The following is a 23657-nucleotide window of genomic DNA, read 5'->3' on the forward strand; positions in this document are numbered from 1 at the left end:
TCCTCCTGTCCCCATCCTCTTTTCAGGGGCTCCAAGTACATTTCCTTACATAGCCTGGAAGGAGCAGGGAGTTCTCGGGGGCGAGGTCAATTCAAATGACCAAATTTCTCCTTGAGCATCTGTTCTTCAAGGAGGTCAGAGTTGTTCAGCGTGGAGTAACTGTGCTCCGGTGCACTGAGGCAATCGGAAGACTGGTCTAAACCGGGAACTCTTCCAAAACCCTGTGACCTTCGGCAGTGGCCTGAGGAGTCTTGAACACTTGTCAAACATGTGGGAAGATTTTTTTTAGCTCCTAATTCCCACATTTCCCTATGGCCAATAGAGCCTCTTTGGCCTGAGCAGAGCCAAGGAATGACAATTCCTTGGGATGTGGAATTTCTGACTGAGGGTAGCAATAAAATGAAAGGCTCATTATCTTTGCTCCAGCCTCCATCAGACTCACTGCTAGGTGACTATTGAGTGGTGGTCAATCATTCAGTCAATCAATCAATCAATCAATCGTGTTCACTGAACTCTTACTGAACGCAGTGCATTTGTTCATTCAATCGTATTTATTGAGCACTTACTGTGTGTAGAGCACTGTACTAAGCGCTTGGGAAGTACAAGTCGGCAACATGTAGAGACGGTCCCTACCCAACAACGGGCTCCACTTGAAAGAATACAAAGGAGTGAGTAGACATGATCCCTGCCCTCAAGAGGATCACAATATTGCCAAGGAGACAGACACAAAGTGATTTGCAGAGTAGGGGAATCGGGGCTTAAAGAGTAGAAGGTGTAAATCAATTTGCAAAAAGAGCTTCGGGAGGTGGCAAGTGCATGCATGTTGAGGTGGGAGAATAATCCAGGGGCACAGGAATCTTTGTTATGATTGATTTGTTCCTTGCTTAAGAGGCCATGTTTAATCCATAGCAGACTCTAACTGGGTAGACAAATATGTATTAGGTGGTGCTTAAGGTCTGTTTGACAATCTCTCTTCTCCAGTTGCTTCAGGAGTTTCATAGTTTGTCATGAATCAGGACATTACATCCTGTCAAAATTATAGGATGAAAAATGCAGACTACTTGCCCTGTGAAACTGCTTTTGGCCACATCATCCTTTAATCAAAGAATGGTGATTCACGAGCCATACACACAACCCAAAATGTTTTTTGCCAACACAAAGCTAAACATTGTCACAACATTCTGCGACCTAGGCAGCACACTGACCAATGATGCAACGATAGCCAAGGAAGTAGAAAGCTGAATCAAGAAGGCAGCGTGGCCTAGTGAATAGAGCACAGGCCTGGGAGTCAGAAGGACCTGGGTTCTCACAGTTGTCTGCTGTGTGACCTTTGGCAAGTCACTTCGCTTCTCTGTGCTTCAGTTACCTCATCTGTTAAATGGGGATTAGCACTGTGAGCCTCATGTGGGACATGGACTTTGTCCAACCTGATTAGCTTGTACCTATCTCAGTGCTTAGTACAGTACCTGGCACATCAGTCAATCAATTGTATTTATTGAGCACTGACTGTGTGCAGAGCACTGTACGAAGTGCTGGGAGAGTACAACACAACAATATAATGGACACATTCCCTCTAGACTGTGAGCTCGTTGTGGGCAGGGATTGTCACTGTTTATTTTTGTAATGTACTTTCCCTGGTGCGTAGTACAGTGTTTGGAGAAATAGAGTGGCTTAGTGGAAAGAGTGCGGGCTTGGGAGTCAGAGGATGTGGGTTCTAATCCTGACTCCACCACTTTTCTGCTGTGTGACCTTGGGCAAGTCACTTAACTTCTCTGTGCCTCAGTTGCCTCATGTATAAAGTGGGGATTAAGACTGTGAGCCCCATGTGGGACAACCTAATTATCTACCCCAGTTCTTAGAACAGTGCTTGGTACATAGTAAGTGCTTAACAAATACCATTATTATTATTATTATTATTTTTACACACAGTAAGTGCTCAATAAACACTATTGAACGAATGAATGAATTCCCACTCATAATGTCCTTACAGTCTATTAGGGGGAGACAGACATTATGAGTTGGGTCAGACATCTGCAGATGCAGCGTGGCGGAGTGGATAGAGCACGGGCTTGGGAGTCAGAAGATCGTGGGTTCTAATCCTGGCTCTGCCACTTGTCTGCTGTGTGACCTTGGGCAAGTCACTTTACTTTCCACCTCAGTTAGCTCATCTGGAAAATGGGGATTGAGACTATGAGTCCTATGTGGGACCGGGACTTTGTCCAACCCGATTAGCCTGTATCCACCCCAGGGCTTAGTACAGTGCCTAGCACATAGTAAGCACTTAACAAATACTATAATAATAATTATTATTATAAACCTTCATGAATAATAATTGAGAGCTCACCTACTCCAGGAGGCCTTCCCAGACTGAGCCCCTTCCTTCCTCTCCCCCTCGTCCCCCTCTCCATCCCCCCCATCTTACCTCCTTCCCTTCCCCACAGCACCTGTATATATGTTTGTACATATTTATTACTCTATTTATTTATTTATTTTACTTGCACATATCTATTCTATTTATTTTATTAGTATGTTTGGTTTTGTTCTCTGTCTCCCGCTTTTAGACTGTGAGCCCACTGTTGGGTAGGGACTGTCTCTATATGTTGCCAACTTGCACTTCCCAAGCGCTTAGCACAGTGCTCTGTGCACAGTAAGCGCTCAATAAATACGATGGATGATGATGATGATTAACCTTCATTCAATCATTCCTTCACTGGTATTTATTGAGCGCTTACTGTGCGCAGAGCACTGCGCTAAGCACTTGGGAGAGTAAAATGTAACGATAGAGACACATTCCCTGCAGTACACCCTGATGGCTGCATCCTGCATCCTGAGGGCTGCACCTTGGGCGGAAGGCTTAGGACAGTGCTTAGTACAGTGCTCTGCACACCGTAAGCGCTCACTAAATAGGATTGAATGAAAAGGCAGGGCTGAGGATGGTCCTGGGGGTGGGCTGCAGGGTGGGGGCTGTTGGGAGGACCTCCTGCGCTCCAGACCCTCTCCATCCCCCCACCCCCGGAGAATCTGCCCCCCACCCCACCCCCTGCAGAGGGGAGCAGGAGGGCTTTAGGGCCGTGCGGGCTCCGCTGCCAGGGGGCGGGGGGTGCGGGGCGGGACCGCATCCGACCTGCTGCGGACCGTCCCGCAGGGCGAAGCAGCCCGGGAAGAGAAGAGGCCGCCATGGAGCACATCCGCACGCCCAAGGTGAGTCCGGGGCCAGCTGGGCCCCAAGGGGGGCTGCCTGCCAGGGGGCCGGACCATCCCCCTGGCCTGCCCGCTGTCTTGCCCTCTGTCCTGCCCGCTGTCCTGCCCGCGGTGCTGCTGTGGGCGAGGCCCCGTCCTCATCATCTCCATCCTCATCATCTCCATCTCCATCACCTCCATCATCTCCCCGCTGTTGGGTAGGGACCGTCTCTATATGTTACCAACTTGGACTCCCCAAGCGCTCAGTCCAGTGCTCCGCACACAGTAAGCGCTCAATAAATACGATTGAATGAACGAATGAATGAATCTCCATCCTCACCCTCATCCCCATCCCCTTCCCCATCACCAGGGCGGTTTAGTCGGGGAAGGCGGGCCCGCGTTTGCTGCGGCTTTTTGCCGTCTCGGCTCCGGGCAGCCCCATCCCCAATATCGCATCAGTCCCTGAAATCGGCAACCCCATCCCCAATATCGCATCAGCCCCTGGTATCGCCTCAGCGGCGGCTGGCCTAACTCCGAAGCCGCGTTAGGTGAAATCTCCGCCGTCACTGAGCGCTCCATTTCCCTGGGCGGCCTTCCCCGCAGTTCACAGGTGATGGCAGCCCCAGCCCCAGCCAGCAGCCGGGAGCTGTGCGGCTCGTCATCGTTCTTGGGATGGACAACCTGGATATATGTATATATGTTTGTACATATTTATTACTCTATTTATTTATTTATTTATTTTACTTGTCCATATCTATTCTATTTATTTTATTTTGCTAGTATGTTTGGTTTTGTTCTCTTAGGAGGCCTTCCCAGACTGAGCCCCTTCCTTCCTCTCCCCCTCGTCTCCCTCTCCATCCCCCCCATCTTACCTCCTTCCCTTCCCCACAGCACCTGTATATATGTATATATATTTGTACGTATTTATTACTCTATTTATTTTACTTGTACATATCTATCCTATTTATTTTATTTTGTTAGTATGTTTGGTTTTGTTCTCCGTCTCCCCGTTTTAGACTGTGAGCCCACTGTTGGGTAGGGACTGTCTCTATATGTTGCCAATTTGTACTTCCCAAGCGCTTAGTACAGTGCTCTGCACATAGTAAGCGCTCAATAAATACGATTGATTGATTGATTGATTCTCTGTCTCCCCCTTTTAGACTGTGAGCCCACTGTTGGGTAGGGACTGCCTCTATATGTTGCCAATTTGTACTTCCCAAGCGCCTAGTACAGTGCTCTGCACATAGTAAGCGCTCAATAAATACAATTGGTGATGATGAACTGCAGTTTTTTGTTCGATTGGCCCTTTTATTTCCTGCCCACCCTCCGGGCCTGCTTCAATCAGTGTGCCAGGGATCCCAGCCCCACAGGGCACAGCAGTGGGAAGGAGGGACGGCAGCATGGGCACAGCGACGGAGGAGCGGGCTCTTACACTCCTCTGAGGCCTTCTCAGACTGAGCCCCTTCCTTCCTCTCCCCCTCATCCCCCTTTCCGTCCCTTCCCCACAGCACCTGTATATATGTATATATGTTTGTACATATTTATTACTCTATTTATTTTACTTGTACATGTCTATTCTATTGATTTTGTTTTGTTAATATGTTTGGTTTTGTTCTCTGTCTCCCCCTTCTAGACTGTGAGCCCGCTGTTGGGTAGGGACCGTCTTTATATGTTGCCAACTTGGACTTCCCAAGCGCTTAGTACAGTGCCCTGCACACAGTAAGCGCTCAATAAATACGATTGATTGATTACAGCTAGAGGTTCTGGAGGCACAGCCTGGCTGGGCAGTCAGTCAAGCAATGTGGCCTAGTGGAGGAGAAGCAGCGTGGCTCAGTGGAAAGAGCCCGGGTTTGGGAGTCAGAGGTCGTGGGTTCTAATCCCGCACCGCCACGTCTGCTGTGTGATCTTGGGCAAGTCATTTAGCTTCTCTGAGCCTCAGTTCCCTCATCTGTAAAATGGGGATTAAGACTGTGAGCCATGAGCCCCACATGGGACAATCTGATCACTTTGTATTCCCCCAGCGCTTAGAACAGTGCTTCGCACATAGTAAGCACTTAACAAAGGCCATTATTATTGTTATTATTATTATTGTTATTGAGAGTCAGAGGACCTGGATTCTACTCCCGGCTCTGCCACTTATCTAGGGCGTGACCTTGAGCAAGGTACTTCACTTCTCTGTGCCTCAGTTACCTCATCTGTAAAATGGGGATTAAGACCGAGCCCCACATGGAACAGGGACTGTGTCCAACCTGATTAGCTTGCATCTACCCTGGCGCTTAGTGCAGTGCCTGGCACATAGTAAGTGCTTAACAAATGACATAAATAAAAACCAAGTACCATTTAAAAAAAAGTTAATAGGGAATATTTATTGAGACCTTAATGTGTGCAGAGCCCTGTGCTGAAATCTTGGGAGAATACAATAGAGTAAGGAGACATGATCCCTACCCTCAGTGAGCTTACAGGAGTATATCGAAGGCAAAATTCTTATCCTCAGTGATTTTATCAATGTCACATTTATTGAGCACTTACTGTGTATCTGTGTGCAGAGCGATGTACTAAGTACTTGGGAGAGTACAGTATAACTATATAATAGATATATTCCTTGCCCACAGTGAGCTTACAGTCTGGAGGGGGAGACACACTTTAATATAAATAAGTCAATTACCTATATATACATAAATACTTTGGGGCTGGGAGTGGGGATAAATAAAGCAGTGCGGCCTAGTGGAAAGAGCGCGGGCTTGGGAGTAAGGAGTTGTGGGATCTAATCCCGCCTCCACTACTTGTCAGCTGTGTGACTTTGGGCAAGTTACTTAACTTCTCGGTGCCTCAGTTACCTCATCTGTAAAATGGGGATTAAGACTGTGAGCCCCACGTGGGGACCACCTGATAACTTTGTATCTATCCCAGTGCTTAGAACAGTGCTTGGCACATAGTAAGTGCTTAACAAATAACATTATTATTATCATTAAAGGGAGAAAGTCAGGGTGATGCAGAAGGGAGTGAAAGAAACGGAAATGAGGACTTAGGAAAGGCCTCTTGGAGAAGATGTGCCCTCAGGAAGGCTTTGAAGGTGGAGGTAGTAATTGTCTGTTGGATATGGAGGAGGAGGAGTATGTTTCATTCCAGAGGCAGGACGTGGGTTAGAGGTCAGCAGCAAGACAGATGAGATCGAGATACAGTGAGTAGGTTAGCAACAGAGTTTACAAGCTAGTGGGCGATTTTCCTGGCAGTAAGGGCCCCAGAGCCTAGAGGCGCCCATGGGAAATGGTTTTCCTGCCAGTGTTGTTCTGATGCTAAAAGTTGGTAGAACCCCAAAATAGCCTGAGCTGGGGTTGAAAAGCATTAGTAGTAGCAGTAGTAGCATTTGTTAAGTGCATACTGTGTGCCAACCACTTTACCAAGGTGCAGGGACAGCATACCCTGCTGAGGGTTAGGCGCTGATCCTGACCCTCCAGGGACTCACATTCTAAAAATAGGGCAGGCCAGGCCCTGGCAACAGACACAGGAGGAAAGATGAAATAACATAAATGCAAGACAACATGGAACAAGACATAAAAAATGCAGAGTCCAAGTCTGGTGATAAGTGGGGACCAGTAGGGGCCTTGTAAGAATTGCAGTGTCAGTCAATCGTATTTATTGAGTGCTTACTATGTGTGGGGCACTGTACTAAGCACTTGGGAAAGTACACTATTACAATACATCAGACACATTCCCTGCCCACAAAGAGCCAGCACTATAGACTGGGAACAGACATTAATGTAAATAAATAAAATTACAGATATGTACATAAGTGCTGTGGGTCTGGGAAGGGGGATGAGTAAAGGGAGCAAGTCAAGGTGATGCAGAAGGGCGTGGGATAAGAGGAAGGGAGGGCTTAATCAGGGAAAGCCCCTTGGAGGAGATGTGCCTTCAGTAAAGCTTTGAAGTTGGGGAGAGTAATTGTCTGTTGGATTTGAGGAGGGAGGGCATTTCAGGCCAGGCAGGACCAGGGTGAGAGGGCAGCATGGCTTAGTGGAAAGAGCACGGGCTTGGGAATCAGAGAATGTGGGTTCTAATTCCGACTCCACCACTTGTCTGCTGTGTGGCCTTGGGCAAATCACTTAACTTCTCAGTCACTTAACTTCTCTGTGCCTCAGTTCCCTCATCTGCAAAATGGGGATTAAGACGATAGCCCCATGCAGGACAACCTGATTACCTTATATCTACCCCAGCACTTAGAACAGTGCTTGGCATATAGTAAGCGCTCAACAAATATCATCATTATTATTATTATAGACAAGATGGAGGTACAGGGAGAGGGTTAGCATTAGAGGAGTGAAGTGTGCGGGCTGGGTTGTAGGAGGAGAGCAGCAAGGTGAGGTAGGAGCGGGCAAGGGGACTGAGGGCTTTAAGGCAGCTGGTAAGGAGATTCTCTTTGATGTGGAATTGGATGGGCAACTACTTGCAGAGGTGGTGTGTGACGCGGTTGAAATCCTCTGTGGCCCAGCGTACCTGGGGCACGTTGGGAATGGTGGGCCCCAGATGTAGCCGTGGGGAGGCAGCAGGGTTCCCAGGCTTTCGCTCGGCAGTCTGGTGGAGAAAGAGGCCGAGAGGTGCATTGCTGTCACTCAGATCTGAAAAGGAAACCCCGGCCGAGTGGGCCGCCAGACCTCCTTTTGTCGCCATTTATTCATTCATTCATTCAATTGTATTTATTGAGCGCTTACTGTGTGCAGAGCAGTGTACTAAGTGCTTGGGAAGTACAAATCGGCAACATATAGAGACTGTCCCTACCCAACAACGGGCTCACGGTCTAGAAGGGGGAGACAGATAACAACACAAACCAAGTAGACAGGTGTCATTTAGCTTAGAACAGTGCTTCGCACATAGTAAGTGCTTAACAAATGCCATCATCATTATTATTATTTAGAATAGATGGGAAAGGGAACCCAGTAACTTCAGGCAGGCAGGGAAAGCTGTTCAGCTGCTGGGATCCCCTTGGGCACTCTTGGGCCCCCAATCCCACCTCCAATCATCCCAGGAGGAAATTTAGCTAGCTGCTCGACAGACGATCCTGGGGCTTCTCTGCAGTGTTCTAGATCGAGTCTGCTCCTCTTGGGGAATCAGGCCTCATGCTCAGAGGCCCATCATTTTCAAAATCAAATGACCAAATGCCTTGTTCCCATTCTATAGAAAGGGAAACTGAGAGCCCAAGCAGGCTCATTCTTCCAGACAGGTAAGACTCTGTGGGTGGGTACCATCTGGCATTGTAGGATGAAGACAGCATGGTCGCTGAGGTAGCTACACTTTATTCTAGGAGGTGGACTTGATTGTTTCCAGGGCCCTGACAGGCATTTTCTGCCCCTCATACTGCACTGCCCTGCAGTGGTTCTACCCACAACCTGGGGAGACTTTGACTTGGCTGAAGATTTCAGCTGGCTCCAAGTCTGCTGGTCATTGCATGAGGGTGGAGTTTCAAGCTACATCAAGAAACAGTTTTTCTCCCAGAAGTAGCAGGAAGCATGAATTTACCAGAAACGATACGCAGTCTGAAAATATCAGGTTTGAGAAAGTGCTAGGTACATTCTTGGATGAGAAAGATTCAAACCTAAAGGGAAAATTTAGGGGTGTTGGGTGTTCCGTGCTGAGACCTGGAGGGAGTGTCAGGGATGGAAAGGGGAGATTCAGGGATGTTGGTTAATCCATGTTGGGTCACTGGAGGGAGCATCAGGGGTGTTGGATGGTCTGTGCTAGATCACTGGGGGAGAGTCAGGAATGAAGAAGGGAGAGTTAAAGGTGTGGGATGGTCAATCAATCAATCAATCATATTTATTGAGCACTTACTGTGTGCAGAGCACTGTACTTGGGAAGTACAAGTTGGCAGCATATAGAGACAGTCCCTACCCAACAGTGGGCTCACAGTCTAGAAGGGGGAGACAGAGAACAAAACCAAACATATTAACAAAATAAAATAAATAGAATAGATATGTACAAGTAAAATAAATAAATAAATATATAGAGTAATAAATATGTACAAACATATATATATATATATATACAGGTGCTGTGGGGAAGGGAAGGAGGTAAGACGGGGGGATGGAGAGGGGGATGAGGGGGAGAGGAAGGAAGGGGCTCAGTCTGGGAAGGTCTCCTGGAGGAGGTGAGTTCTCAGTAGGGCCTTGAAGGGAGGAGGAGAGCTAGCTTGGCGGATGGGCAGAGGGAGGGCATTCCAGGCCAGGGGGATGACGTGGGCCGGGGGTCGACGGTGGGACAGGCGAGAACAAGGCACGGTGAGGAGATTAGCACAGAGGAGCGGAGAGTGCAGGCTGGGCTGGAGAAGGAGAGAAGGGAGGTGAAGTAGGAGGGGGCGAGGTGATGGACAGTCTTGAAGCCGAGAGTGAGGAGTTTCTGCCTGATGCGCAGATTGATCGGTAGCCACTGGAGATTTTTGAGGACTCCATATTGAGAATCCATATTGGGTCACTAGGGAAGAGTCAGGGATGGAGACAGGAGAGTTAAGAGTGTTGGATAGTCCATACTGGGTCACTAGGGGAGAGTCAGGGGTGTTGGATGGATTGTGTTTGGACCCTGGAGGGAGAGTCAGGGGTGGAGAGAGCAGCATTGGGGTGTTGGACTGTCCATCCTGGGTCACTGAGGGAGAGTCAGGGATGGAGAGGCAAGGGTCAGGGGTGTTGGATGGTCTGTCTTGGGTCACTGGGAGAGATTTCCATCAATCATCCCACCAGCTGTTCTCCAGTCACTTCATTATGCTCTGCTCCAAGGGTCCTACAATACCCTGTCAACACTCACTCTTTCCAGCTCTTCTCTTCTCTTTTCCCCTCCCAAATCCCCAATTTCTTTCTGCTTGACTTCCCAGCCAGGCTGGGCCCAGTAGTTGAGGTCAGGCCCTGAATGGGGAGACCAATTTTCTTTGTTATGACACTGTCTCCCCTTGTCTGCAAGCTAGACTGTAAGCTCCTTGGGGGCAGGGAATATATCTACTAATTCTACTCTTTCAAGTGCTTAATACAGTAATCTGCACATGGGAAGCACTCGCAAATACCATTGAGTGATAAAAAAAAAAACAACGGTAAGGAGTGTCTGTGTGAAGAGGAAATCTATAGGAATCCCCTGGTGGTTTTTGAGAAGTGGGGAGGAGGGGACTGAACTTATCTTTGGAAAAACGATCCAGGAATCAGAATGAAGTATGGACTGGTCGGGGGAGAGACAGCAGGCAAGGAAGTCACAAGGAGGCTGATATAGTAGTCAAGCAGAAGCAGCATTGCCTAGTGTAAAGAGCAGTCACCTGGGAGTCAGAGGACCTGGGTTCTAATCCCAGGTCTGCCAATTGCTTGCTGTGTGACCTTGGGCAAGTCACTTAACTTCTCTTTGCCTCACTTCTCCTGTTCTCCCGCCCAATTAGACTGTGAGCCCCTTGTGGAACAACCTAATTAACTTGTACCTATCCCAGCTCTTAGAACAATGTTTGACAGATAGTAAGGGCCTAACAAATATCATTTAAAAAGAAGAGAAAGGGATCCTCCCTGTCTCACAAGCCCATAACCTTAGCGTTATTCTCAACTCATCACTCTCATTCACCCCACACATTCAGTGTCACCAAATCCTGTCAGTTCAACCTTCACAACATCCACCCCTTTCCTCTTCTTCCAAACTGCTACCACATTAAACCAAGCACTTATCCTATTCCCCCTTGCTGACCTTTCTGTTTCCTGTCTCTCCCCACTCCAGTCCATACATACTTCACTCTGCTGCCCGAATCATTTTTCTACAACACTGTTCTGTCCATGTTTCCCCACTCCTCAGAAACTTCCAGTGGTTGCCCATCTACCTCCACATCAAACAGAAACTCCTTACCATTGACTTTAAAGCACTCAATCAACTTGCCCCCTCCTATCTTACCTCACTGATTTCCTACGACATTCACTGCACTCCTCTAATGCTAACCTACTCAATTTTGTCTATCTTGCCACTGAACCTTCGCTCCCCTCCTGCCTCTGGCCTAGAAGGCTTTCTCCCCTCCCTTCCACCTCCCTGCCTGCTTTATATCCAACAGATCTTCATTCTCCCCACCTTCAAAGACTTATTAAAAGCACATCTCCTGCAAAAGGCCTTTCCCAACTATGTCCTCATTTCGCCTACTCACTCTCAATCAATCCATCAATCAATGGATTTAGTGAGCACTTAGTGTGTGCAAAGCACTGTACTAAACACGAGGGATAGTATAAAATAACAGAGCTTACAGACGTGTTCCTTGCCCACAAGGAGCTTATTCATTCATTCATTCAATCGTATTTGTTGAACACTTACTGTGTGCAGAGCACTGTACTAAGCGCTTGGGAAGTACAAGTTGGCAACATATAGAGACGGTCCCTACCCAGCAATGGTCTCACAGTCTAGAAAGGGGTAGAAGCTTACCATCTAGAAGGGAGCTTATAGTCTTTCTGTGTTTTCCTTGCACTTGGATTTGTATCCTCTAAGCACTTGATATTCACCCCACCCTCAGGACCACAGCGCTTATATAAATATCCATGATTTATTTTAATAGGTCTTCCCTTCTTTAAGCTCCTTGTGAGCAGTGGACAAGTGTACCAACTCTGTTATTTATCTTTTTAATGGTATTTGTTAAGCACTTACTATGTGCCAGGCACTGTACTAAGGACTAAGGTAGATAGAAGGTAACCAGTTTGGACACAGTCCCCATCCCGTATGGGGCTCACCGTCTTAATCCCCGTTTTACAGATGAGGTAACAGATATTTGCCCTGGGTCACACAGCAGATAAGTGGCAGAGCTGGGATTAGATCCCAGATCCTCTGACTCTCATGTCCATGCTCTTTCCAGTAGACCTTGATGCTTCTCTTATACTCTCCCAAACGCTTAGTATAGTTTGCTGGACGCAGTAAATGCTCCATAAAAATGATTGATTAAGCAGCATGATGGCAGCTTGGATGGAGAGGAAGGGAGAGATTTTAGAAGTGTTAGAACTGATAAGACTTGGTGAGACACTGAATATGTGGGATGAATGAGAGAAATGAGTTAAGGATAATGCCTGGGCCCCGGGATTGTGAGAAACGGAGGATAGTGCTGTTATCTACAGTGATGGGAAAGACAGGGGGAGGACAGGTTTCGGGTGGGAAGGTGAGGACATGTTAAGTTTGAGGAGTCAGTAGGAAAACAAATTAGTGGTGCCCTGGAGACAAGAGGAAATGAAAAACTGTAGAGAAGGAGGGAGGTCAGGGTTAGAAATTTAGATCTGTGAATGTAGACTGGGGAATCATCAGTTTAGAGGTGGGAGCTGAAGCTGAGGGAATGAAGGAGTTCTGCATTCCTGGTTCCCAGTCCTGTGCTCATTCCATGTCGAGAGGAGGGGCCTGGCCCAGTGTCCCTGGATGTCAGTGCTCGAGATATGAGACGGCTTGGCCTTGGTGCCTGTTGCCATCAATCATCCTGGTGTCATGACCCCCAGCTGCCCCCCATTATTTCCCTCAGGATTGGTGCAGGAGCCTGACTTCCTACGCAGTGATGTCTCCACTGGACTCTTGTCCTTTGGACATGGCGGATATTTTAAACACCGACATTCTGTATTTGAAGTAGAAGTTGACCAAGACCTGTTCTTCTCCCGTGATCGGGGTTGGTTGATGTTGAAGGTTGTGCTTTACGTGGGCTGCCCAAGCATGAAAGAAGTGTTTCTCCCAGGAAGCCCAGGGCCATTCTCTACCTCCAGTGGCCCTTTCTGGAGCTTCCCAGGATTTCAGTTACCCTGCAGCCATCTGGCTGAGTGGATGTTTATGGCTTTGTGATTTGCCCACACTGAGGCTTTGATTTGGTGGATTCTATCTTCTGACATCTGCCCATATGTAACAATTTCCCCCACCCTCCAGCTGCCTTCCTGGTGACATCCCTTCACAACAGACCCCTTCCTGGGAGGACCCCTTCTTCCTGGAGAACCCCTGTCTGCTGAAAGCCCTCTCTCCCCTGTTGGTGTTGGCTGGAATACAACAGGCTCCCTCGGTTTGAAGTTGGGAGGATTGGCTCTGATGTATTCGCTTGGAGTGGGCACTATTACCCACTACTGGAGAAGCAGCGTGGCTCAGTGGAAAGAGCATGGGCTTGGGAGTCAAAGGTCGTGGGTTCTAATCCCAGCTCTGCCACTTGTCAGCTGTATGACTTTGGGCAAGGCACTTCACTTCTCTGTGCCTCAGTTACCTCATCTGGAAAATGGGGATTAAGACTGTGAGCCCCACGTGGGACAACCTGATGACCTTGTATCTACCCCAGTGCTTAGAACAGTGCTTGGCACATAGTAAGCACTTAACAAATACCGTAATTATTATTGCCCTTGAAAAGTCCTGGGCACTGGCAAGCACTGGTCAACATGCCAAAGCCTTTCAGTACAGTGCTTAGTACAGTGCTCTGCTCACAGTAAGCACTCAATAAATATGATTGATTGATTGATTGATTTCAGGATGGCTTCCCAGAGAGCCAGGCCCATGGGCCATTGGAGGTGCAGGGAGCAGGGCGGGCAGCTGAGGGGTTGGGTAGACCGCTGCTCTTCTGCCTTTCTCAAAATCAGACCCTAATTCAAATGCCCACTTGACCATTAGAAATATTTTTAAGTAAATAAGGGAAGTCTTGGCCCTCTCCGTTGCCTCAGATCACATTTTGCTAATCCAGTAAACTTTGTTTTTTAAAGTGAGCTTTGTGTTTCGATCCAACAACCTTCTTTTCTAATGCTGCAGTCCTTGTATGACTTCACTGGGTTACGAGACCCCATATGTTCTTAATTTGTTTTCCTTTTGACATCTATATTTTAATTTTCATTTCCTATGTGCTGGGTTGAAAATGGTAGTTCTTCTTGAGATTATTTATACCCTGAAAGATGTTGCAAAGTGGCAGTGAATCTTTTGACCCTTGTTCCCTCCCACCAGGCATGGATGTTCCTTTGAGTCCCAGCTCAGGGCCACCTCACAAAACTAAATCATGTGGGCACCCAACAGAGCTCCCGAGGGCCTGGAGCTTTTATTTAAGACAGAGCAGCCAGCTGGCATCTGTAGCTTCCATTCATCAGCATCCTGGCCTAATCCTGGCTTTGGGCTTTCATTACACACTTACTGTGTGCCAGGCACTGTTCTAACTGCTGGGGTAGATACAAGGTAATCAGGTTGGATACAGTCTCTGTCCCACGTGGAGCTCACAGGGTTACATAGCAGACAAGAGAGAAGCAGCGTGGCTCAGTGGAAAGAACACGGGCTTTGGAATCAGAGGTCATGGGTTCGAATCCCGACTCTGCCACATGTCTGCTGTGTGACCTTGGGCTTAACTTAACTTCTCGGGGCCTCAGTTACCTCATCTGTAAAATGGGGATGATGACTGTGAGTCCCACGCGGGACAACCTGATCACTTTGTATCCCCCCAGCGCTTAGAACAGTGCTTTGCACATAGTAAGCGCTTAACAAATGCCATTATTATTATTATTAGGTGGCAGAGGTGGGATTATAACCCAGGTCCTTTTAACTCCCAGGCCTCAACTCTATCCACTAGGCCATGCCACTTTTTTTATTGATGTTGAAGGAAGAGAATATAGAGAGTGCAGATTTGGGCCTGGAACTTCCTCCTCCTTCATATCCAACAGACCACCACATTCCCCCCACCTTCAAAACCCTCCTAAAATCACATCTTTTTTCTTTTTTTGGTATTTGTTAAACCCTTACTATGTGTCTAGCAGTGTTCTAAGCACTGGGGTAGATGCAAATCAATCCATTTGGACACAGTCCCTGTCCTACAGGGAGCTCGTAATCTAAATTGGAGAGAGAAGGATTTAATCCCCATTTTACAGATGGGGTAACTGAATTGAGGCATAGAGAAATTATGTGACTTGCCCAAGGTCAATTAATCAATCAATTGTATTTATTAAGCACTTACTTTGTGTAGAGCACTGTACTGACAGAGCCAGGATTACAACCCAGATCCTCTGATTCCTAGGCCCATGCTCTTTCCATTAGGCCATGCTACTTCTTCATGAAAACTTCCCCCTATAAGTCTTTTATTTCCCCTATTATTTCCCCTATCTGCTTTCCTCTCTGAGTTCACCACGTATTTGGCTGTGTACCCCTTAAGCATTTCACTACTCACCCCAGCCCTACAACACTTATGTAAATATTTTCATACTCTTCTTCCACTATCCCTAATCTATTTTAATGACTGTCTCCTCCTGTATTAAGCACTTACTATGTGCCAAACACTGAGCTAGTGCTGGGATAAGGTCAAGATAATCAGGTCAGACTTAATCCCTATTCCTCCTGGGGCCCACTGTCTGAGGGGGAGGCAGAACAGGTGTTTGTTTCATCCCCACTTTACAGATGAGGAAACTGAGGCATAGAGAGGTTAAGTGACTTGCTCAAGGTCTCACAGTAGGACAGGAGCCGAGCTGGGATTAGAACTCGGGTCTTCTGACTCCCAGGACGATGTTCTTTTCACTAGGCCTTCTAGACTGTGAGCCCACTGTTGGGTAGGGACCGTCTCTATATGTTGCCAACTTGTACTTCCCAAGCGCTTAGTACAGTGCTCTGCACACAGTAAGCGCTCAATAAATACGATTGAATGAATGAATGAACTAGGCCAAATCAAATCACTTCCTGTTCCATCTTTGTTCGCACACTATTTGTCAATGGTTCTGCTTGTCTGTCTCCCCCTAAAGACTGTGAGTTCCTTGCTTCTGTTGTCCTCTCCAAGCCCTTAATGCAGGGTCACTGAAGGATTTCTTGATGTAAATCCTGGTGATGGCTCTGCAGGTTGGGAAACACCTTGGGGAATTGGTGGAGGGGGAAATTGGTCAACAGGCAGCTCCTCCCAGCAGCTGCTCCTGGTCACAGGCCCAGGAAGCTGAAACTTGAACTTTCAGAGCTGTTCAATTCAAAAAGACACAGGATGGTGGCAGCAATCTACCTGGGTATTCTTGGGGTACACTGGCGGGAATTGTTTCCAGTGCAGCAATAAGCAGTGGCATCTGACAGATTCCCCTGCAGTGGCTGTAAATTGGTCTCTGCCTTGAAGTTCAGGGGAATCCCCTCCCTCAAAATTAGCCAGAATGCCGCAGCTCACTTAAAGGGGCATGAGAGGTAAGTTTCTCGGTCGGAGGCCACCGTGTCCACAGGGGGAGATTGCCAATGCTGGCCAGATTGAAACTGGCTTCAAAATATGAATGGGTGTCAGAGATCAGTGTGGGCAGACGGGAACTGTAGCATTCTAGTGAGCAGTACTGCTATTTCCTGTTGGGTAGGTAGCTCCCTTCCTCCTCTCCTGCCCTCCCCACATCACAGTGCCCCAAAATTGTAGGCCTGAAGAACTTGGCAAAGTTCAGCTGCTGAGCTCCTGCCACTTCCCTGGGAATAAAACCCAGAGAGGTGGTCAACAACCTCTCAGATTGCTGGTTCAGGCCAGCAGATTTATTTTACCACAGTGCTCGCCTAATGTCCTGTGTTTTTAATGAAGGGTGATGGAGCTGAGGAGGAGGAGCAGCAGATGAAGGCAGCTTTGAAAAGGTGAATATTGGCCCATATTAAAATTGGCATTCTTGCTTTTGCCTCTGTAGGAGCCTGAGGGCATATTTTTGAAAGCCCTTTTCTAGATACATTCTTGAAGATGCTTTTCTTTATTGCACTTGGCTTCCCTCAGTGAGATGACTTACATAATAATAATAATTGTGATATTTGATAAGACTTTACTGTGTGCCAAGGACTGTATTAAGTGCTGGGGTAGATATAAGATAATCAGATCAGACACATTCTCTGTCCCACATGGGGCCGAGAATCCAAGTAGGAAAGAGGACAGGTAGCGAATCCCTATTTTACAGATGAGGAAACTGAGGCCCAGAGCAGGGAAGTGACTTACCCAAGATCACACAGTAGTCAAGTGGTAGAACCAGGATTAGAACTCAAGTCCTCTGACTCTCTTCTCTTCCTTCTCCTCTCAGTTCTTCCCCATTATTTGACCTTCTAAGCTTATGGTCCTGGGAAAGGGCTCCATTCAGACTTTCTAACAGTCTTAGATTTTTGCTAATTGTAAACAATCTCTGGGGAGGAGGATTTGTGTTTTTTTTCGCTTCAATCCCAAACCACTGGATTGTTAGAGAACATCTTAAAGGGAACTCTATGACTTCATCCTTACCAACATTTTGAAAGTTGTTAAAAATAAATAGCCAATTTCTTTTATCCGAAAAAGCCTTGGCCAGGGTCCGCGTCTTCAAGGAATGTCATCCTGCAGTTTCAGCCAGCTGGAGCTCTCTGCTTTGCACTCCCACACTTTCCTCCAAGGGTTTCCAAGCATTACAGCCACAGGAATTCATTCTTCTAGCATCCCTAGAGGGAAGGAGAATATGGGCTCCACCTGGATGTCAAGGAGGCAGAGCCTGAGGGGTTAACAGCTGCAGGGTAGACTGGAAGTTCCTTGAAGACAGGGATAGGGCATCTACCTACTCTGTTGTACACTCCCAAGTGTTTAGTCCAGTGCTGTATGCACAGCATGGCCTAGTACAAAGAGCACGGTTCTGGGAGTCAGAGGACCTAGATTCTGATCCTGGCTCTGCCATATGTCTGCTGTGTGACCCTGAACAAGTCACTTCACTTCTCTGTGCCTCAGTTATCTCATCTGTAAAGTGGGAATTAAGACTGTGAGTCCCCTGTGGGTCAGGGACTGTGTCCAACGTGATTAGCTTGTATCTACCCCAGCACAGTCCTTGGCACATAGTAAGTGCTCAACAATTACCACAATTATTATTCCAGTGCTTAGAACAGTGCCTGGCACTTAGTAAGTGCTTAACAAATACTACAGTTATTATTAGTAAGTGCACAGTAAATGCCCCTGATTGATTGCAGGCTGTACAGCGGACGCATTGTGATGGGAGTGGGGAATGCTGGAGAAATGAACCCAATCAAAATCCCCCCAAAATCGTGGAGATGAAGGGAGACTTTGAGAGAGGAGCAGGTAGTTACTGTCTCAGAGCTCAGGGGTCAGGGACAGGGACAAGACAACCCTCTGCCAGACCAATGTAGAGAAATGCTCTCATTAGGGAGATTCAGAAAACACGGTTTTGGTCCGGGACAGGACCGACATTAGAGCGTAAGGTCCTAGGGAACAGGGGACATCTCTCTTCTTTTCCTCTGTTCTTCCCAGGTGCTTAGTACAGGGCCTTACTAAGGAATAAATACTATTCCTGTGGCTACTATCGAGGAAGATGGTGGGAAATTCTCCTCTTTAAGGACAGGAGTAGGATCTCATTCATGAAATGGAAGTTATGGGTGTCTGTTGTGGACAAAGCACTGTACTAAATGCTGGGGAAAACTAGACCTGGTCTGTGGCCCTCAAGGGGCTCAAAATCTCAGAATAATTGTAGGGAGCAGAGGGACACTGGGGAGGGCTGGGGAGGAGAAAGGTAGTGACTGACAGCTAAGGAAAGACTGAAATCATAAAACAAGAAAACCAATATGGGAAGACAAGGACAGAAGTAGAGTGAGAGCAACTTTCTGAATGAGTAGTGGAGCGTGCTCTCCCCTCCAAGGTTTCCTGTTTATGAACTTGTCAGTAGAGCTCACCGCTATCCGCCCTGATCAGAGGGTAATAAAATCTTCCCGCATGGGAAATTCTATTGTACTATAGCAACATTTTATATTTCCATAGGATCAACTCCAAGTGTCATTCATGAGATCTAAATATCCTATAGGAATACTTTATAATGTTATTCAGAAACTTTTGTTTAACCAAAATAATATTATGTTACTTCTGAGTACATTTGTGCAGCATGGCTCAGTGGAAAGAGCCCTGGCTTTGGAGTCAGAGGTCATGGGTTCAAATCTCGGCACCGCCACTTGTCAGCTGTGTGACTTTGGGCAAGTCACTTCACTTCTCTGGGCCTCAGGTACCTCATCTGTAAAATGGAGATTAAGACTGTGAGTCCCACGTGGGACAAACAGATCACCTTGTATCCCCCAGCGCTTAGAACAGTGCTTTGCACATAGAAAGCGTGTAACAAATACCATTATTATTATTATTATTATTATTATTATTTGTTAAGCATAATCTGCTCCTCTAGAAGAGCGTCCTTTCTGAGGGATTCCAAGGACCACCAGACCTCACTTTTCTGAGGGAGAGAGAAAGCATGGCTGCTAACTCTGCCTTTTGCAGGGGAAAACATGATCAAGTTCCATGGTGCAGGGGAAATCTCCCGCCTTGGAAGACCCTGGGGTTGGAAGCATCAAAGGAATAATAATAATTATAATAAAAAAAATAATTTTATTAAGCCCTTACCATGTGCCAAGCACAAATTAAAATAATAATTTTATTTAGCCCTTACCAAGCACTGTACTAAGCTCTGGGTTAGATGTAAGCTAATCAGTTTGGGCAGCCCCTGTTCTACATGGGGTTCCCAGTCTAAGAGGAAGGGAGAAGCAGCATGGCCTAATGGAAGGATCCCAGGCTTAGTGGCTGGAGTACAGACCCGGGAGTCAGAAGGACCTCCATTCTAATCCTTTACTAAGGGCTTGTCAGGAAAAGAATGACTGCAGGTTTCAGGGGCCCCAAATTGAGGACGATCCAAACCCTTGCCCTTGCCCTTGCCCATTCCAAGGTCTGCCAGGCAGGTAAGCATAGTGTTCTGCTGTACCAGTAAGGATGCCAGTCTACCCTCCAGTTCCAAATGCCCAAGCCCTCGCTGCTGCTGCTGCTGCTGCTGCTACCTCCAGATTTGGCAGCTGTTTGGCTCCCTGGGTGCCTAATTAGTCAACTCCCTTCAATCTAATTTGTGACTGGCCCAGGACAGGACTTCCCTGGAGGCCCAGGACCCAAAGCAGTCGGCCCCCCCCCTCCAGGTCCTTCCCTTCCTCCTTCCCTTACTGCCTTCCTTTCTTCTTCTGAGACTAGACATAGTCTCTGGCCCCCAAGGGACTCACAGTCTCAGAATAATTGTAGGGAGCAGTGCGAAACTGGGGAGACTGGGGAGACTAGGGAGACTATTCACTATTTCACACCTTCCCTCCTACCCACCCCTAACAGTGGGGTTTCCATTCTGCAGACTCCGAGGGGCAGGGGTCTTGGGTCAGCCAGGATCACTGCCAGAATCCAGAAATAGCCCTTTGAATTGGAGATCCACTGGTGTCAACCTGACCATTTTTTTAGTTTTAACTGGTATTTTTAAGCACTTACTATGTGCCAAGCACTCTACTAACCACAAGGAGAGATACGAGATAATCAATCAATCAATCGTATTTATTGAGCGCTTACTGTGTGCAGAGCACTGTACTAAGCACCTGGGAAGCACAAGTTGGCAACACAAAGAGACGGTCCCTACCCAACAGTGGACTCACAGTCTAGAAGATAATCAGCTTAGACACAGCCCATGTCCCACATGGGGCTCACAGACTTAACCCCCATTTTACAGATGAGGTAATTGAGGAAAAGAGAAGATAAGTGACTGCCCAAGGGCACACAGCAGACAAGTGGCAGAAGTGAGATTAGAATTCATGTCCTCTGACTCCTAGATCCTTGCTCTTTCCACTGAGGTATGCTGCTTCTCAAATCCAGGGCATATGAGCGGACAAGACCGGCGTAGCCCAGACTGCTGGCTGGGGACCACGGGTTCATGGGACACGATCTCTCTGGGGCCCAGCTGCGTGGTGCAGACCAGGCTTAGGAAGTGGCACTTCCAAAGCTGCCCCAAGGGATAAATCCAGATTGCACCCATGAGAGTGGCTTTTGGGACATTGTTTGTTTTTGTTCAAAATGGTAGGTTATTCCAGCATGGCTTGGTGGAAAGAGCACAGGCTTGGGAGTCAGAGTCTCTGGGTTCTCACCCCAGCCTTGCCACTTGCCTGCTGTGTGACCTTGCACAAATCACAACTTCTCTTTGCCTTGATTTCTTCACCTGTAAAATGGAGATTCAATACCTGTTCTCCCTCTATTTAATAATAATGATGATAGCATTTATTAAGTGCTTACTATGTGCAAAGCACTGTTCTAAGCAGCTGGGGAGGTTACAAGGTGATCAGGTTGTCCCACAGCGGGCTCACAGTCTTAATCCCCATTTTACAGATGAGGTAACTGAGGCCCAGAGAAGTTAGGTGACTTGCCCAAAGTCACACAGCTGGCAATTGGCAGAGCCAGAATTTGAACCCATGACTTCTGACTCCAAAGCCTATACTCTTTCCACTGAGCCACGCTGCTTCTCTATTTAGTACTGTCCAGCACTCTGTTCAGTGCTTGGACCAAAGTCAGTGCTTTGAAGTGCTAGAAGATTTAACGGGGAAGGCCTCTTAGAGGAGATATGACTTTAATATTAATACTATGAATATTAATGATTAATATTAAGTGCTCAACAAGTACCATTAAAAAGTCTCCTCCCCATTTTACAAATGAAGAAACTGAAGAACGGAGAGGTTAGGTGACTTCTCCCAGGTCATACAATAGGCCATTGTCAGAGCTGAGATGAGAACCTGGGTCTTCAGACTCTCGGCCTTGTGGCCTTTCCACTAATTTTTTTAGTGGTATTCGTTAACTCTGGCACATAGTAAGCGCTTAAGAAATACCATAAAAAAGTTTACCGTATGCCAGGCAGTGTACTAAGAGCTGGGGTAGTTATGAGCTAATTAGATTGGACGCCGCCCATGTCCCACATGAGGCTTATAGTATTAATCCGCATTTTACTGTCTAAGTAGCTGAGGCACAGACAAGTGAAGTGACTTGCCCAAGTTCACACAGGAGACAAGTGGCAGAGCCGAGGTTTCACTGTCTCTCTAAACTTGCAAAATCACGTCTGATTCTTTGTCTCAAGCTTTTTTATAGCCAACACATTTATAATGCTGTCCTCTAAATTCTATTTCTCTGTCTTTCCCTCAAATTAATCTCTATACCTAGGTTGAAAACGTCCGTCTAGTTGATCGAATATCTTCTAGAAAAGCAGCAACAGGGACACTGTATCTGACAGCCACTCATGTCATCTTTGTGGAAAACGTGCCTGAGATCAGAAGAGAGACATGGGTAGGTTGTCTTTATGCTGGAGAATTCCATATTTGGCATCTCATCCGTTTGATGTCCACATGACCACAAAGAGCAGAGTAAGGGACACTTTACTCAAGGAGGCTGGGGTTGTCGATGTTCTGTGGAGGGGTTGCCTGGACCCTGATTATACAGACGAGTCATGGTCAAGGCTACTTCAAGTATGGTGATCGGAACAGAGTTGGGACTAACAGACTTGGCAGGAACGTGGCCAGTCTCCTCGGTGATCGGTTAATTTTTTCTCCCGGTCTGTGCCTGCCTTCTTCGGGACCCCCGAGGATCCAGCCATTGGCTTTCTTTTGAAGCTACTCTGTCCAGCTTGGAACGTGAGCCATTTTAAAGGTCCTGCTCATCTTGCTGCTGTGGCAAAGGTTTAAGGCAACCCCAGCAACCCAGAGGCCTCTTGATTCTCATGTCTTACTGACAGGAGAGCAGCCCGAGGTGCTAGATGGACAGATGGCCTGCTGGATTTGAGCTTGTGACCTTGATGGGGGTGGAAGGACTCGGCCCCCTCGGTTCACGTGTGACCCACTCAATAACTCAGCACGGACAAGTCCCGAGGTGTTCCCGAGCTTGGGTTTTCCATTTGGAATTGAAGAGTGCCATGGCTTCTTTCACCATAGACCCACCTTGCGGCCTCGTTGTTTATTTCATGTAATTTCCTCATCCTCCATCTCCTGGCCTCCTCCAATGGCCATGGCTGAAGCTGGCTGAAGCTGGCCCAACGCTGGAGTGGAAGGGTGGGCCGTTCCCGGGGACAGAGCCTCAATCTGGACTCCTCACTTGCTGAGTTCCTGCCCTGGAAGTCCCCTATCCGCCGTGGCCTGGCTCTGCTTTCAGGTCTTCCCTCCATCGGCTCCTTCCCCAGCACCGAGCGGGCAGTGTAGGTGCCCCCCTTGCACCAGGTGGGCAGCACGGGTGCCCCGGGGAGCTGTCTGTCCTGGGTTCAGGTGGCACTGTTCCCTGCCACTCTTCCTGACCGTGTGGCTGGCAGTCCCGTGACCTGGCTGTTTCTGTTTCAGGTTCTTCATAGTCAGATTTCCTCCATTGAGAAGCAGGCGACCACTGCCGGCGGAAGCCCGCTGCTGATCCGTTGCAAGAACTTCCAGACTCTGCAGCTGGTCATTCCTCAGGAAAGAGACTGCCACGACGTCCACATTTCCTTAATGCGCCTGGCCCGACCAGGTAGGCTGAAGGAGTCCCCAAAGTCTTCTAGGCTAAGGATCTTCACCATTGTTGACATCATCGTCATCATGATCATAAACATAACAACTGTGGTATTTGCTAAACACTTAGTATGTGCCAAACATTGTAATGAGCATTGGCATAGATATAGGACAAACTGGAGGACAGTCTAAAGGGGAGGGTGAATAGGTATTTAATCTCCATCATACAGATGAGGAAACTGAGGCCCAGAGGAGTTAAGTGGCTC

The 23657-nt window shown here is 47.6% G+C and overlaps 1 protein-coding gene across 1 annotated transcript in view; it reads left to right on the top strand.

Moving 5' to 3' along the window:
* The first annotated feature begins 3130 nt into the window (after positions 1-3130).
* The window catches only part of MTMR7 (myotubularin related protein 7), a 50552-nt gene continuing 30025 nt past the window's right edge, over positions 3131-23657 (top strand). Inside the window, exons 1-3 of the mRNA XM_038755341.1 lie at positions 3131-3201; positions 22085-22207; positions 23248-23410. Of these exons, the coding sequence (XP_038611269.1) occupies positions 3178-3201; positions 22085-22207; positions 23248-23410 (310 nt within the window). The 5' untranslated portion in view covers positions 3131-3177. The remainder of the gene's footprint in view (positions 3202-22084; positions 22208-23247; positions 23411-23657) is intronic.

The sequence above is a fragment of the Tachyglossus aculeatus genome, chromosome 12 (assembly GCF_015852505.1).
Source record: "Tachyglossus aculeatus isolate mTacAcu1 chromosome 12, mTacAcu1.pri, whole genome shotgun sequence".
Taxonomy (NCBI): domain Eukaryota; kingdom Metazoa; phylum Chordata; class Mammalia; order Monotremata; family Tachyglossidae; genus Tachyglossus; species Tachyglossus aculeatus.